The 17288-nt window shown below is 36.6% G+C and overlaps 1 protein-coding gene across 3 annotated transcripts in view; it reads left to right on the top strand.

The window, feature by feature from the left end:
• Nucleotides 1–17288, top strand: part of FAM114A2 (family with sequence similarity 114 member A2) — a 45604-nt gene that overhangs the window by 638 nt on the left and 27678 nt on the right. The window contains exons 1-8 of one of the 3 annotated variants that reach the window (XM_032263783.1): nucleotides 874–878; nucleotides 3681–3904; nucleotides 4250–4349; nucleotides 4723–4815; nucleotides 9222–9313; nucleotides 10491–10625; nucleotides 11445–11603; nucleotides 12225–12348. In XM_032263783.1, coding sequence (XP_032119674.1) covers nucleotides 3695–3904; nucleotides 4250–4349; nucleotides 4723–4815; nucleotides 9222–9313; nucleotides 10491–10625; nucleotides 11445–11603; nucleotides 12225–12348 — 913 coding nt within the window. In that variant the 5' untranslated portion in view covers nucleotides 874–878; nucleotides 3681–3694. Of the gene's footprint in view, nucleotides 1–873; nucleotides 879–2236; nucleotides 2375–3680; nucleotides 3905–4249; nucleotides 4350–4722; nucleotides 4816–9221; nucleotides 9314–10490; nucleotides 10626–11444; nucleotides 11604–12224; nucleotides 12349–17288 lie in introns of those variants that run through there. The other 2 variants (XM_032263782.1, XM_032263781.1) reach the window with 2 other exon arrangements.

The following is a 17288-nucleotide window of genomic DNA, read 5'->3' as shown; positions in this document are numbered from 1 at the left end:
TTAGCTACTAAGCTGTACTGTTCTCCATTTTGGTAAATGGGGCGGGTGGGGGGGAGTGTGTGTGTGTGTAAGCGTGTGCGTTTTTATTTCTTAAAAATATGGCTCAGCCATTTAGTGTTATTTTTAATGTTCCAGTTATTGGAATCTTTCTCCTCCAATTGGGAAAGTAACTGGAGAGGAAACCACAATTATTTCTACACACTTGCTACACAATGCCTGGAAAACTTACGAAAACTAAATAGTGCAGTTCCACATACTTGGTGTTTATTCCTTTTTTTTTTTTTTAACCTTTTTCCTAGATATGAATGAGTTGAGAACAGAGATGGTGCAGTCATTCTAATAACAATGGTAATGATAATATAAACAGCTATCATCATAACAAATTCCCTTCTGGCTTAGCTCAAATATCTGGCACAATGAAAGAATAGAGATAACCAGTGTTTAATATTTTAGTTAAGGGACTCTTTTTGGCCGGGCATGGTGGCTCATGCCTTTAATCTTAGCACTTTGGGAGTCTGAGGCAGGGGAAGTGCTTGAGGCCAGGCCTAAGGTTCAAGACCATCCTGGCCAACATAGCAAGACCCTGTCTTAGAAAAATATATTTTGGAGTATGTCCTTCTAGTCTTTCATGGAATTATATGAATTTATGTAATATATATAATATATCCTACATATATACTATATATAGTTATGATAATGATATGTTGTAACCTGGAGACAGCGTAAAGAAAAGATAGAAAACATGTATTCATTTACACAATAATTGAACTTTGTGCAAGAACTGTCTGGTCTTTCCTATTAGATAGGCCCTTGGAGTGAGTAGCTTACATTAGTTCTCTATCTCCATAGGTACTGTGGTACTACTTGGTATGTAGTAGGTACTCAAAAAATGTTTGCAGGTGAGTGAATGACTACTTCTAAGTTGGTTTGTATGTCAGTGAGTAGTTGTATCTGGACTTTTTTTCTCTATGTGTTTTGGAAATGTATAATGTGTTTTATTATATACACATATATTCTTTTTTTTTTTTTTTTTTAGACAGAGTCTTGCTCTGTTGCTAGGCGCCAGGCTGGAGTGCAGTGGTGCAAGCTTGGCTCACTGCAACCTCTGCCTCCCGGGTTCAAGCAATGCTCCTGCCTCAGCCTTCCAAGTAGCTGGGACTACAGGCACATGCCACCACACCCAGCTAATTTTTGTATTTTTTAGTAAAGACGGGGTTTCACCATGTTGGCCAGGATAGTCTCTATCTCTTGACCTCGTGATCTGCTCTCCTCGGCCTCCCAAAGTGCTGGGATTACAGGCGTGAGCCACTGTGCCCGGCCTATACCCATATATTCTAAACTCCATAGTGTTGTCTTAATCTATCTTTCTAGCTTCATGCCTCCACATTGTTATTCTCCCTGCTGTGGTAACTACTCCCTACTGTAACTGTCCATATTCCATAGTCAGACATTAGGCCTTTGACTATGTCCATATGTTGTTTCCATATCCTTGAATCCTCTCATTGGCATTATTGTCTTTCAAACTCGTAAGCATCTTTTAAGGCAGTTGTTGCAAACTCAGATGCCTACAGAGATTAATCAGTTACCACAATTTGAGTCAAGTGGATTTGGGTGGGGATTGTAGAGAGCTGGAGAGCAACTGCCCGGGCTAAAAGGGCCCAGCAGCTATTTGGCACAAGCACGATTACAAAGTTGAATGTGGGCCCAGTGTTGCTAGATCTTTCAATTTTACAAGTGAGAAGTTGAAAACCTATATTTTTATATGAAGTATGATTTCTAAACGTTGGCAACTTATTTTCGCAAAGTTTACTGTGCAGGCCAAATAAAAACATCTGTAGGCAGGAAATGGCACTCAAATTCCCAGTTTATGACCACTGCTCTAGGCTTATTTCAGGTACTTTGTTCATGAATTACATTCTCTAAGTCTAATGGAGTTCTTTTTGTTTTTTTCAGCATGTTGTGTGTTGGATGGTCAGGCAGGGATGTTTCAGTGTTTCATGTGTTGTACTGAATGCAGCACCTCAAATACAGTGCTGTATCTAGTCTGCCTTAGTTTTAATATGCTTTTCTAATGCGTTAGAAATATTTTGATGGCATGGGTTGGGTCCAGTTCTTCACTTAGTACATGTCAGTACATACCTGTGGCATGTGTGTACATAAGTGTGAGATCTATTGATTTCTACCCTGATAATTCTTGATTATCCTGGAAACTAATGTCTGTTCTTTGTGGAAACACCAATAGTACCTTGGCTTTAATTGCCAAAGAGCTCTGCATCTGGAAGGAATTGAATTGAATAACATTGGTATGCAGAAGTTGACCTGACGTAAATCCTATCTGATGGCTTGAATTTCATAATGTCCTGGAAAAATTGAGGTAGGAATGATTAATAACTAATATGATTTTAAAGGACAATCAATAATAGGAAAAATTGATAAATTATATCTCATTAACATTAAAAACTTGCTCCGTGAAAGGCCCTATGAAGACAATTAAAAGATTGCCTTTAAAAGCTGCAGACTGGAAAACAATTTGCAAATCACATACTATACAGAGGACTTGAATTTAGAATATAGGAAGAGCTCAAAATTCAACAGTTAAAAAGAAACCTCATTAGAAAATGGGCAAAAGATACAAAGATATTTCACTGACGAGGATATGCAGATGGCATATTCACCCATGAAAAGATGTTCAACCTCACTAGGTCTTAGAGAAATACAACTTAAATCCACAGTGAGATATCACCACACAAGTGTTAGAATGGCTCAAATAAAAAATAGTGACAGTGCCAAATGCTGGCAAGAATGCAGAGAAATTTGATCACTTCTACATTGCTGGTGCAAATGTAAAATGGTATAGCTAGTTTGGAAAAGAGTATGGCAGTTTCTCAAAACTAAACATGAGCTTAACCATATGACCCAGCAGTTGCACTCTTGGTCATTTATCCAAGAGAAGTGAAAGCTTATGTTCCCACTAAAACCTATACATGAACTTTCATTGCTGTTTTGTTTATAATGGCCCCAAACTGGAAACCAATACAGATATCCTTCAGTAATGGGTAAATTGTGATACATCTATACTATAGAATACTACTTGGAAATAAAAAGGGAGGAATATTGATACACACAACTTAAACGGATCTTGAGGGGCTTGTGCTGAGTGAAAAAAGTCAGTCTCAATAGGTAATACGCTGTATGATTTCATTTATATAACATCTTGAAATGACAGAATTACAGAGAGGGAGAACACCTGTCCATCACAGAGATCAGTAGTTGCTTTGGGTTGGAAGTAGTGTGAGAAGTGGTTATGACTAAAAAAGGATAGCACATGGGATCCTTGTGATTGAACTATTCTATATTTTGATTGTGGTGATAGTTGCACGAAGCTATACATGTGATAAAATTTTATCGAACTAAATAAAAATGAGTATGTGTAAAACTGGTGAAATCTGAATGAGATCAGTGGATTGCATCAGTATCAGTTTCCTGGTTGTGATATTATATTTGTATCAGTTTTACCATTGAGAGAAACTGGATGAAGGTGTATAGTATCTCTGTATTATTCCTTATACTTGAATGTGAATCTATGATAATCTAAAACTAAAAAGTTTAAACAAATACTTTATACCAAAGAAGCCTATATAAATGTGTGTTTTTTGGGGGCGGGGCTTTCATTTTACCAGGTGATGTTCTAATCATGTCAGATAAAGATAGTATTGAGACTCCACTGCTAACTGAAGCAGACCGCATCCTTAAAGATGGAAACTGTGAGCCAGCCAAGAATTCTGAGTCTGTTGACCAAGGTGCCAAGCCAGAGAGTAAATCAGAACCTGTGGTTTCTACTCGGAAAAGACCAGAGACCAAACCTTCCAGTGACCTTGAGACTTCCAAAGTTCTCCCTATTCAGGTATCACAGACTGCAGACTAAATAGAGTATCTATTAAAATATTAAGATTTAAAATGTTGGGGCTAAAAGAAATTTGGCATAAATACCAATTTAGGATTGCATTTATTTCTTTCTCTTTGCAAACCTCAAATATAGTCATTTCAGTTCTATAAATGCCTTTATGAGTAATTGTTTTTGCTATGTGGTACTGACTGTCTGCCAGTCAAGCAATACATTTTTTTAGCTAAATAATATGTATTTGTTCACCCATGCTTTTGGCTGGTAATTAGACACCTTGTCTGTACATGCTGATATTAATTTTTTCATTTTTCTTGCCTTTCATTTTTCTTTCTACTGGGAAATTAGGATACTGTTTCCAAAGATGTACCCCAGACCAGATGGGGTTATTGGGGGAGCTGGGGCAAGTCCATACTCTCCTCAGCCTCAGCTACAGTGGCCACAGTAGGTAAGATCATCAGTCAGTTATTTTTTGTGTGTGTTTTATACAGATCTGTGTTGCAGATGACTTTATTAATAATTCTTCTTCCAGGCTTTGTAGTTTGAGGATGCATTAGTAATGATGGGCTGATTTATACTGCCACTAGAGTTTGTAGCATTTCCTCATTAGAATGTTAAGTCTAGGAATTATTACTGTAAACTTATTCTTTGTTGATGAATCAATTTTTTTTAAAGGAGGTAATGCCAAGATTAGTTATGTATTGTCAAAATAACATGCCTTCTGGTCATAAATGATTTAAAAAATCTTTAGGTTTGATTTTTGGTTTGTTTCTTCAGTTTTGGTGACTAATAGCAAAAAAAGTTATCATTTTTCTCATTAGGACAAGGTATTTCAAATGTCATCGAGAAGGCAGAGACTTCCCTTGGAATCCCTAGTCCCAGTGAGATTTCAACTGAAGTCAAGTATGTAGAAGGTCAGTATATAGAAACATAAAGACCTAGAATAATGAATTGAAATGGAACAGTTGAACTAATTTTTCAGTAGGTATTTATTGGACATCTGATACTCAAGGTGTCATGGGACTGTGGTGAGAAAGAGGATTTAGGGTCTTTAGATCCCTGTTATACATCTATGTCCTTTAACTTCTGATGTCTCTTCACTGTACTTTCCACATCTGAAATAGGATGGTATTTTATATCTCAAGTGACTGTTATAAACATTTAACAAATAAGGCCATGAATATACAATGTAAAAGTTGCTTAGCATTTTGCTTTGCATAATTGAGTAAGAAACCAATAAGAGTTAGCTGAATCTGCACCCTAGATCAAATGGGGTTATTGGAGGAGCTGGGGCAAGTTCATTCTCTCTGAGTCTGTTGTGAAACAAGAAACATATTTTAATGTATTGCTTTGGGGGTGTATTCTTGTGTTTGGATTTTTATGAAGACTAAGTTTAATTCTAGAGGCTTGCCTTAATCAGACAGGAAACCTACTCTCAAACCATGAAAGCTGGAATTATAACCAGAAATCAAAAGGGCCTGGGACCAGAAAATAGGAATCTTTTTAAGGCGTGGTTTGCATTCTTCATCTCTCATGGGCTTTATTGTCTCTCACTCTTGTTTCTTTTTGCTGGCCTGTCTCAGTTTTTTTCTTGAAGCTGACTGATTTTTGCTGCTTATTTTCCTCAGCTCCAGCTTTATATTGAATCCTGGCCTCAGTTATTTCCACTTCTGAATTCCTAGGTGAAAGAATTAGATTGGTCTAAACTTGGGTCATATGTCCATGGATCAGTTATGGCCAGGAGACAAGGCACATTGTATAAACATGGCTGCAAAGGACTATGTATGTGAATTGGAGGCACCATTCTTAGTGATGCCTGCATCAGTTAAACTATTTTAGCTGCAAGTAACAGAATATGTAAATGAAAGAAAATGTATTTTTCTCAAGGACTCTAGAAGTAGGCTGTTCCAGAGTTAGTTTAGTGGCTCTATGATATCAATGTTCTGGGCTGGCTTCTCTACAGTATTCTTTGTTGATTTCTTTATACTTTCTTTATGGTTGTCCGATAATAATGCAACTCCAAGTATAGTGTTCTAAAACAACCATGCTCAAAGTCGGGAATGAAGTAGATGGGAAGTGTCATTTCTCCTCATGCATCCCTCTTTCTTTAAAGAGGGGAAATGTTTTCCAACGGTCTCAAGCATGTTTCTTCTCGAATGCCATTGCCTAGAACAGGATCTCATGTTCTTGATGTAGCAGCAAGAGGTGCTGAGAGAGTGAATCTTGGGCATTATGGGAAACCTCAAGATCAGGATATGCATTTAGCAGGCAAGAAAAAAGGGGGTTAGAAGTGACTTTGAATATCTAAACAGCAGCATCTTCATGGCATTGAAAGATGTCTACCATAGAGAGCCATGTTTTAAGAAGGGAGTTGAAAAACTGGGTGAATCCTAAAGTGGGCTAGATAATGTAAATCAAAAAGTATCCGAGACAGGTCTCAATCAAGTTAGGGGTTTATTTTGCTAAGGTTGAGGACGCACCTGGTAAAAAGGAACACAAACCACAGAAGCAATCTGCCTTTCATACTATTTTTAAAGAGGGTCTGAGGACTTCAATATTTAGGGGAAAGGAAGAAAAAAAATGGAAGGGTAGATAAAAGGGGCAAGTGGTTGCCTTCTTTTGAATCTTTGATCAGTATTCACTGAATCCACATTTTACGTGTAAAAGGAAAGAGCAGAGGTAGAGTCAATTATGTATCTGTCTTATGCTCAGCAAATTGGCAGTTTACATAAGATAAAGTAAATGTAGAGTAGCTACCTGTGGAAGCATCTGGCCTTATGTGTGGCCTTTCTGCTTAGGAACAAAAGGAAAGGCAGTTTTTTGTGTAACTTAGCTTTCAGGTTAACTTTTCCCTTTGGCATAGAAAATTTGGGGTCCTGACATTTTATTTTCTTTCACAGTAGTGAAATGTCTAGAATTAAAGTCTTAGAAAGTTGAAGGAATTATGGATATTGAATCTGGTAATCTGGAGAAGGGAAATTAAGAGAATATACTGGTCCTTTTCATAACTTGGAAGACTTAGCATGGAGAAGGTGATTTAGGTTTATTGTTTATGGGGAGAGAATTAATAACTGGTACCACTCAGTACAAGTTATATGGAATTAAGTTTTAGTTTAATAAAAGAGTTTAACAGGGAGAACTTTCCAGAATTGCAGTGGACTGCCTTTTGATACTAAGCCCCTGGTATCTACTAAAGTTCCTGAGGAAGGGGGTTAATTCCTCTGCCAAGGATGTATCTTGTAGTCAACATGTGTCTTTTGAGAACTTTTAGATAAGCATAGGCCACTGATGGAAATTATTGATCATCTGTTAGGGATTTTTTTTGTCTTCCTTTAAATGGTGCTGTCTTCTGGTTTCCTTCTGTTGGCAGGCGGTTAAGGTATCTGCAACTTAAATTGATGCTTTTAAGTTTTTTTTTTTTTTTTTTGAGATGGAGTCTCACTCTGTCACCCAGTCTGGAGTGCAGAGGTACAATCTCAGCTCACTGCAACCTCTGCCTCCTGGGTTCAAGCTGTTCTCCTTCCTCAGCCTCTCAAGTAGCTGGGATTACAAGCATGCATCACATCTGGCTAATTTTTGTATTTTTAGTAGAGGTAAGGTATTGCCGTGTTGGCCTAGTCGAGTCTCTAACTGCTGACCTCAGTGATCCTCCTGCCTTGGCTGGCTGGCTGGCTTCCTTCCTTCCTCCCTCCCTCCTTCCTTCCTTCCCTCCCTCCCTTCCTGTTTCTCTTTCTTTCTTTCTGACGGGGTTTCATCATGTTGGTAGTCTGGTCTTGAATTCCCGACCTCAGGTGATCTGCCCGCCTTGGCCTCCAACGTGCTTGGATTACAGGCGTGAGCCACCGTGCCCGGCCTTGGCTTCCTTTTAAAGTGCTGGGATTACAGGCATGAGCGAGCTGCCATGCCTGGCCACGGCATTTTTTTAAAAGCTTGTTTAGGGTGAGTCTAGAGTAGCTTTTACTCTAAGTACTATTTATCTCTACTGCTAAGGCTTGACTCTTCTGAAGTCTCCACCTTAATTCCCAGGTGTTTAATAATGTCTCTGTTTTGGTGGGCTGGAAGTCAAATGTCTCTCAGCCTAGCATGAGCTCTGGGGATTGTTTAGCTTACAGCTCTGTGGTAGTTCTTTGTACAGATTTATGGAGTCTCCCAGTGCCAGAGCAGTGTAGTATTTAAGCAAAAATACCTAAACGTGTCTTTGGGCATGCCTATGCAAATTCATATCTCTTTAGCCATGTGGCTTCCTTCTCTGTGGTTTTTGATCTGCAAATTCCAATTGCATTAGCATTCCCAGATTCCAGTCTCTATTTCTTCCACTCATACTGATTGCCATGCCCCACTTGGGTTTCTCTTCCATCTGTCGTGGCCTGGAAAGCTCCTCTATATAGAAAGCCAAGCCAATTGTAAGATTTATTTATTTATTTATTTCTTGTGTGAACCAAATCCTTGTACTGCTTATTGTCCTATGTCTGAAGACAGTTGCTTCTTATATATTGTCCAGTTTTTCAGTTGTTGTAACAGAAGAGCTTATCTAATACCATGGCTGGAAGTGGAAGTCCTCTCTATAACAGAGTATTTGATAATACTTAAATTATTTGGTATAATGGTTCTTTTCTTGTGTGAGATTTTTAAAGTTAATAGATTATTTTTTTGAAACATACCCATTTTCATATGTCTGTTTGATTTTTATAAAATAGACTGGATTTTTAAAAATCAGGTTTATTGAGTTATAATTTACACACAGTAAAATTTATTCTTTTTAGGTGTACAGTTTTACATGTTTTGACCAATATATATATACTTCTGTTTATACTGTGTAATCATAGTACACTGTGATTATACAGATATAGAAAACATTCTATATAGAATTATCAGTACAGATATATAGAATGTTTTCTATATCTGTATTGATAATTGGGACATAGAATGTTTTTATTATCCCAAAAGAGTTCTCTCATTCCCTTTTGTAGTCACTCTGTTCCACTTACTCTCAGTTCTTAGCAATTACTGATCTGTTTTCTGACCTTATAGTTTGACTTTGTCCAGAAGAATATATAATTGGAATCATACAGCATATAGTCTGTTGTATATATCAGCAGTTTGTTTACAAAACTGGATTTTATTTTTGAAATGAAATAAAAATGAAAACTGTCTATCAGCTTTTATTTTAGAATAAGCAAATGGTTTAAAAAGATAAAAAGGGCTAAGAACTTGTGTGTAGGAAACAGGGTCTAGTTTTAAAAATTTCACATAGATGCTAATAAAGCAAAAGAGTTAAGGGACCTCTCCTTCATGTTTACACATCTCCTTCCTCTTGTAGGAGAGACAAATGCCAAAGAGAATGAAAACTCCTCCCCAGTGGCCGGGCCATTTGGTGTATTCTCGACCATCTCTACTGCTGTTCAGAGCACAGTAAGTAAGAAAGTGCAAGGTGGCCTGTTCCATTCCATTATAGTAAAGGGTTTGCATATCTTCCTGTCTCTTTTCTTTGGATGGTCATGTAGACTGATTACTTTTAAAGGGGTTCAAGCCACTGAAGATCAGTCACTTTGATCTTATGAGTGGAGTGAATGCTACTTGAAAACTTTCATGAAAACAATAAAGAAGAAAGTAGGAAATAAAGGAGTAGCAATAAATAAGGGAATAGGAGTTACAGAGAGCCAATAGACATTTTATGGATAAGGAATTCTTAATTTGGAGGCCCTAGAAAATGTCTGCTTTACAAAAATATTTTTCTCATAATTGCATTTTTTAGACAAAGGGGAAATGTGATCTTTGTGACAGATATTTGCAAAACTGTGATTAAAAACATTTGTAAAGGATTATCTAGGAAGCTAAAAGTCTTTCCTACATAAGGATAAATAGCTAGTTTTTATTTTAACTTTTTATTGAAATATACATGCAGAAGAATGAAATAATAAGTGTTGTTTGAATTTTCAGTGTGAAATACCCAGACTAAGAAACAGTGTTACCGTACGTCAGATCCCCCCACCATCTTGTGTCCTCTCCCCGTTTTCTGTGCCTTCCTCTCTTCCATTCTCCTGCACCATGAGAACCATAATCCTGACTTCTGCCATCATAGGTTAATTTTGCCTGCATTTCAGCTTTATATAAGTGGAATTAGATATATAATAATCTAGCTTCTTTCAGACAACATTGTGTTTATATAATTTATGGTGCAGTTTGTGTGGTAGATTCAATTTTCTTTGTTATATTTCATTGTGAAGCTTTGTCACATTTTATTTGTTCATTCCACAGTTGGTGAGCATTGGGGTAGTTTTCAGTTTGTAGCTATTACAGACAGAGCTGTTAACATTTTTGTACATGTCCTCTGATGAACCTCTGTACTTATTTCTGTTAGGATGTAACCATGAGTGAAATTGCTGGGCCATGCACCTGTAGTAGATATTGACAGACAGTTTTCCAATGTGGTTATACCTATTTACATTCCCACAAGCAGTGTATGATTGTTTTATTTGCCTTACATTCTTACCAATGCTTCATATTGTTAGCCACTATTTTTATATAATAAAAATATGCAGATTTGTGTTCTCAATATTGTTGTAATGAGGTTGCATGTGTTTTCTAGGGAAAGAGCGTTATCAGTGGGGGTTTGGATGCCTTAGAATTCATTGGAAAAAAGACAATGGATGTGATAGCAGAAGGAGATCCTGGATTTAAAAGAACCAAGGGTCTGATGACCCGAAATGCTACACTATCTCAGGTACTGATTATCTTTACCTGTTTACTTTCTGTTTCTGTTTTGATCTGTATTTTTGCCTTTGTTTACTTGGGACCTTGTGTTGTCTTTGGAAGAATTTTCAATAATTTTTTTATTAAGGCATTTTTTTGGGGGTCAGGGAGGGGTGATTGAGAGCTCTAATGCTTACAAAAATACCCAGCTCTTTGGTCCTCCTCTTTCCTTTCTGCAGGAGCCTCTCATCAGTGCAGTGCAAAATGCTAAACCCTGTCAGGTTTTTTTTTTTTTTTTTTAAACTAGATTAATGTTTAAGTCATTTTCAGCAAAACACTTGGTTCCTTGGGTGTTATTTACACTGTCTAGGATCAAATTATGTGGTCATCTGGTGGCTCATGTCTTTTATCCCAGCCCTTTGGGAGGCTGAGGCAGGCAGATCACTTGAGGTCAGGAGTTTGAGATCAACCTGACCAACACAACGAAACCCCATCTCTTCTGAAAATACAAAAATTAACTGGGCATGGTGGCATGGCGTATACCTATAATCCCAGCTATTCTGGAGGCTGAAACAGGAGAATAGCTTGAACCCGGGAGGCAGAGGTTGCAGTGAGCAGAGATCGTGCCACTGTACTCCAGTCTGGGTGACAGAGCGAAACTGTCTCAAATTATTTGTGATCATTTTTCTTTCTGCAGCTCCTGAGCCTACCAGATTTGAATTGTAATGCCAAGAATGAAAGGGCAATCCTTTGTACTGTAACCTGTCTCAGTTTTGCTTCCTTCAATTCTCAAAACTGACCCTTGAGCTGTCATTATTTGTTACAGTGTAATGCCTCTAACTCTTTTTAGGTTTTACGAGAGGCGAAGGAGAAAGAAGAGATACGGACCTCCAATAAGGTTACCGTGGAAACAGACAAGAAAACTCATTATGGGCTACTCTTTGATGAATTTCAAGGCCTTTCACATCTGGAAGCTCTGGAGATGCTTTCCCGAGAAAGTGAAATAAAGGTAATTCCAAGCCAAAATCTCAACTGGAAAAAGCCTTCAAGTAAAAGAATGCTTCACAGTTTTTTTTCTCTTTGTACATTTGGAAGATGAAATGTATTTTCAATAGAGACTTGAGATGCCCTGGAAATACTACTACAAAATAAATTGAAAAACTAAAGTTTGATTGAGCTAATTGCTAGAAATAGAATTAGTCAAGTATTAGTTCTGTAAATTTAAACAAAAAAGACAGATTAACAGGTCATAATAGGACATTTGTTATTTTTCCTTTTTTTTTTTTTTTTTTTTTTAAGTTTCTTTGGCTTAGGCTGGCAAGAAATCTGTTGACTTGAGCTGCAAATTTGTGTATCGTTACCTGTTAGCTTTTAATTGATTCAAGAGTATCTCATTTTTCTGTGATTTCTAAGCTGTTGTTAAGCACTAATAATTTCCAGGCATTTCTGGCTGGTATTACTTTTAGAAGTACAGATTATCCCTACCTGCATGTCATAACCAGCCTCTTGTGCTGGCTGGTGAGCTCATAATTTTGACTTCAATTTGATCTACGTCTAGTCTCTTCCCTATTTGTGAATGTTTTTCTTTTCTTTCATACTCCTACAACACTTTATTCTTATATCTATCCAGGTGAAGTCTATCCTTAATTCTCTAAGTGGAGAAGAATTAGAGACTCTAAAACTTGAATTAGAGCAACTCAAAGAAGCATTTTCTCTAGCAGAATTTTGTGAAGAAGAGGAAGAAGAGATAAAAGGTAATATGAAAATTTAGTATCTAAGTGGAGAGGATGCAGTGTGTTTGTATGCAGTGCATTGCTCTTGAAATAAATTACTTGCTGTCAGGTTACACTGGCTTGATTTTACTTTTTTACTGAGGTTTTTTTTTTTTTTTTTTGAGACAGAGTCTTGCTCTGTCGCCCAGGCTCAGGTGCAGTGGCATGATCTTGGCTCTTCAGTGAGATTTTTTTATGCAAATAATCTGTGTAAAATTCTCTGCAGTCTTGCACCTGACTAGGCATTGATGGGGGCAGTTGGCCTTATGCCCATGTCTCCCTACCTCCTTCCAACCAAACTCCTTGTGGCTTCTCAAAGTCTAATATTGCAACTCACTTCTTTGCCTGTTTTTCAGTTAGATAGCTGCTCTCGTGAGATTCTAGCCTCAGTTTGACTGATCATTCATATGAGCTTTTATATTCCTAGGTACTTTACTTCTGTCTCTTTGACTCTTGTAACTCCTGACTTTGTCTTGAATTGAGGCATGCAGGATGGCAATTATCTAAAATGTGGGTGATAGTTTGTCTTTTTTTGTTTGGAAAACTCTTACACTATATTTTAATAACTGCATTTCTCAGAAAAGTGCCACTTTTATTTAATCTTGTCCTTGATGAAACAGTAAAAATTATTAATTTTATTAAATCTTGACCTTTAAGTACACATCTTTCAAATATTCTGTGTGATGCCTACTGAAGTATGATGGTTGTCTCAGGAAAAGCACTTATATTATTTGAGTTGTGAGCTGAACTACATGCCTTTTTCATGGAATACTATTTTTGCTTGAAAGGATAACAGTCACATAGACTATTCAGAATAGGATATTTGGCACACATTTTCCTGAAAATTAATGAAGAGAGCCTTTTCTTTAAGGAAATTAACCAACTTATTTGTGACTCATGACAAAAATTTAAATGAAGGTTAAAACTTTATAAAATGCATTTGCTACTGTGGTGAGCTTGACAGCTTTCCCGTGCTTACAGACTCTGCTGATGAAGTTGGTGGTGATCATGTTTTAACAAATATGATCTGTGTTTTAACAAATATGTTTTGACAAACATGATCACTTTTTGATATTTTAGAGAGAACTGTGACGACATTTGGAAAATCTGCATAACTCAGAGAACTGTTTTCTAAGTGTCAGATCACCATGGGTAAAAGAACTAATAGATTTTAATTTAGTGTACAAAATTTTATGATATGGTTTCAGGTATATTGCAATATGGTTCATTACAACTAATTTTTAAGAAATGACCACTTGTTGAGTTTTGGTATGGTATTAAAGTATATTAATAATTATCTGAAGAGGCTATTGAAATACTTCTTCCCTTTCCAACTATGTATCTTTGTAAAGTTGGATTTTTCTTCATATACTTAAACAAAGCAACATAACAGACTGAATATAAAAATAGATAAGAGAATTTAGCTATCACCTGTTAAGCCAGACATTAAAGAGATTCAACCATAATGTTAAATGGTGGCACTATTCTCACTTACATTTTTTGTTTTTGAAAAATATAGTTTTTAAAAATAAAAAGTATGTTATTTATGTTAATAAGTAGTGTCAGTTTACTATTTTTAATGAATTAATAAACACTTGGTTTTATATATAAATTTGTATATGTATATGTGTGTGTGTATATATATATACACACATGCGTATATATATACACACATATGTGTATATATAATGTACATATATACATATATGTGTGTATATATATATGTGTGTGTATATATATATATGCATATATATATATATAAAACTTACACTAAAAAAGCTATTTGACGTTCTCAAAAAGTTTTAAGAGTACGATGAGGTCCTGAGACCAACATGTTTGAGAATTACTAGATTAAATTACCTAAACTGCAATGCTTTTAAAAATGTCTCTGATTGCTTTTTAGAATTGTACATCTTTATTTCTTTCTGTTTATTTATCTGTTCATCTTTTACTTCACTGTTGGTGAGCTGGCTTCTGATATCCTCTGAATCTCATTTGTTTTTCTATTTCTAATCTGTGGGTGAGAAACCAGATAACTAGTTTTATTCGAGTTGTCCATTAAGAGCCAAGAGCTCTGAGTGAGGGTCTTAAGAGTCTTTCTTGTGACAGAAAACATAAAGTGAAGTATGTGGATTCTCTACAAACAGGGACATTTTTTTTTCTTTTTCTTTTAAAATCAGTTAAGGAGAAGAAATATACATTTGTATCATTTATAATTACATAGTTACCTTTACTAGTGCTCTTTGTCTTTTTTTGTTTTTATTTTTTTCAAAGTTTTTTTACTTTCATAGGTTATCGGGGAACAGGTGGTGTTTGGTTACATGAGTAAGTTCTTTTTTTTTTTTTTTGAGACGGAGTTTCACTCATGTTACCCAGGCTGGAGTGCAATGGCGCAATCTCGGCTCACCGCATCCTCTGCCTCCTGGGTTCAGGCAATTCTCCTGCCTCAGCCTCCTGAGTAGCTGGGATTACAGGCACGCACCACCATGCCCAGCTAATTTTTTGTATTTTTAGTAGAGACGGGGTTTCACCATGTTGACCAGGGTGGTCTCGATCTCTTGACCTCGTGATCCACCCGCCTCGGCCTCCCAAAGTGCTGGGATTACAGGCTTGAGCCACCGCGCCCAGTCTATGAGTAAGTTCTTTAGTGGTGATTTGTTAGAATTTGGTGCACCTATCACCCAAGCAGTATACACTGCACCCAATTTGTGGTCTTCTATCCTGCACCCCCTTCCCATCTTTTCCCCCTGAGCCACCAAAGCCCATTGTGTAATTCTTATGCCTTTGCATCCTCATAGCTTAACTCCTACTTATGAATGAGAACAGATGATGTTTGGTTATCCATTCCTGAGTTACTTAGTATAATAGCCTCCAGTCTCATCCAGGTCACTGCAAATGCTGTTATTCCTTTTTATGGCTGATTAGTATTCCATTTTGTGTGTGTGTGTGTGTGTGTGTGTGTGTGTGTGTGTGTGTGTATCTGTATCACAGTTTCTATCCACTTGTTGATTGATGGGCATTTGAGTTAGTTTCACATTTTTGTAATTGTGAATTGTGCTGCTATAAACATGCATGTGCAAGTATCTTTTTCATACCATGACTTCTTTTCCTCTGGGTAGATACCCATTAGTGGGATTGCTGGATCACATGGTAATTCTACTTTTAGTTTTTTTAAGGAATCTCCACACTGTTTTCCATAGTGGTTGTACTAGTTTACATTCCCCCCAGCAGTGTAGAAGTGTTTCTTGTGCACTGCATCCACGCCAACATCTATTATTTTTTTATTATGGCCATTCTTGCAGGAGTCAGGTAGTATCGCATTGTGGTTTTTATTTGGATTTCCCTGATTATTAGTGATGCTGAGCAATTTTTCATATGTTTATTGGCCATTTGTGTGTCTTATTTTGATAATTGTCTATTCATGTCTTTAGCTTACTTTTGATTCGTTTGTTTTTTTCTTACTGATTTGAGTTCATGGTATATTCTGGATATTAGTCGTTTGTCAGATGTATAGATTGTGAAGATTTTCTCCCACCTGTGGGTTGTCTGTTTACTCTGTTGACCCTTTGGCCATGCAAAAGCTTTTTAGTTTAATTAAGTCGCTGCTATTTATCTTTGTTTTTATTGCATTTGCTTTTGGGTGCTTGGTCAGGAAATCCTTGCCTAAGCCGATGTCTAGAAGGGTTTTTCCAATGTTGTTGTCTAGAATTTTTATAGTTTTAGGTCTTAGATTTAAGTCCTTGGTCCATCTTGAGTTGATTTTTGTATTAAGGCGAGAGATGAGGTTCTAGTTTCATTCTCCTACACATGACTAGCCAATTATCTTAGCACCATTCGTTTAATGTTTTTGTTTGCTTTGTCGAAAATCAGTTGGCTTTAAGTATTTGGGTTTATTTCTGGGTTCTCTATTATGTTCTGTTGGTCTATGTGCCTATTTTTATACCAGTACCATGTTGTTTTGGTGACTATGGCCTTATAGTAGAGTTTGAAATCAAGTAATGTGATGCCTCCAGATTTGTTCTTTTTGCTTAGTCTTTCTTTGGCTGTGTGGGCTTTTTTTTTGGTTCCATATGAGTTTTAGGATTTTTTTTTTCTAGTTCTATGAAGAATGGTGGTGGTATTTGATAGGAATAATGTTGAATTTGTAGACTGTTTTGGGCAGTATGATAATTTTCACAATGTTGATTATACCATCGATGAGCATGGGATGTGTTTTCATTTATTTGTATCATCTATGATTTCTTTCAGCAGTGTTTAGTAGTTTTCCTTGCAGAGGTGTTTCACGTTCTTGGTTGGGTATATTGCTAAGTATTTTATTTTTATTTTTGCAGCTATTGTAAATGGAGTTGAGTTCTTGATTTGATTCTCTGCTTGTTCACTGTTGGTGTATAGAAGAGCTACTGATTTGTGTACATTAATTTTGTATGTGGAAACATTGCTGAACTCTTTTATCAGTTCTAGGAGCTTTCTGGAGGAGACTTTAGGATTTTCTAGGTAAGCAGTCATATTACCAGCAAACAGCAACATTTTGACTTCCTGTTTACTGATTTGGATGCCCTTTACTACTTACTCTTGTCTGATTGCTCTAGCTAGGACTTTCAGCACTGAGTTGAAGAGGAGTGGTGAAGTGGGCATCCTTGTCTTCCATTTCTCAGACGGAATGCTTTCAACTTCTCCCCATTCAGTATTATGTTGCCTGTGGGTTTGTCATAGATGGCTTTTATTACATTAAGGTATATGTCCCCCTTGTATGCTGATTTTTTTGAGAGTTTTAATCATGAAGGGATGTTGCATTTTCTTGAATGCTTTTTCTGCACCTATTGAGATGATCATATAATTTTTGTTTTTAATTTCTACTTATGTGGTATATCACATTTATTGACTTGCGTTTTTTTTTTTTTTTTTTTTTTTTTTTTTTTTTT

This window comes from Sapajus apella, unplaced genomic scaffold (assembly GCF_009761245.1).
Source record: "Sapajus apella isolate SASKATOON/1434 unplaced genomic scaffold, GSC_monkey_1.0 scaffold138, whole genome shotgun sequence".
Lineage (NCBI taxonomy): Eukaryota > Metazoa > Chordata > Mammalia > Primates > Cebidae > Sapajus > Sapajus apella.
The sequence above is the reverse complement of the archived record's forward strand: the minus strand, read 5'-3'. Positions and strand labels throughout refer to the sequence as shown.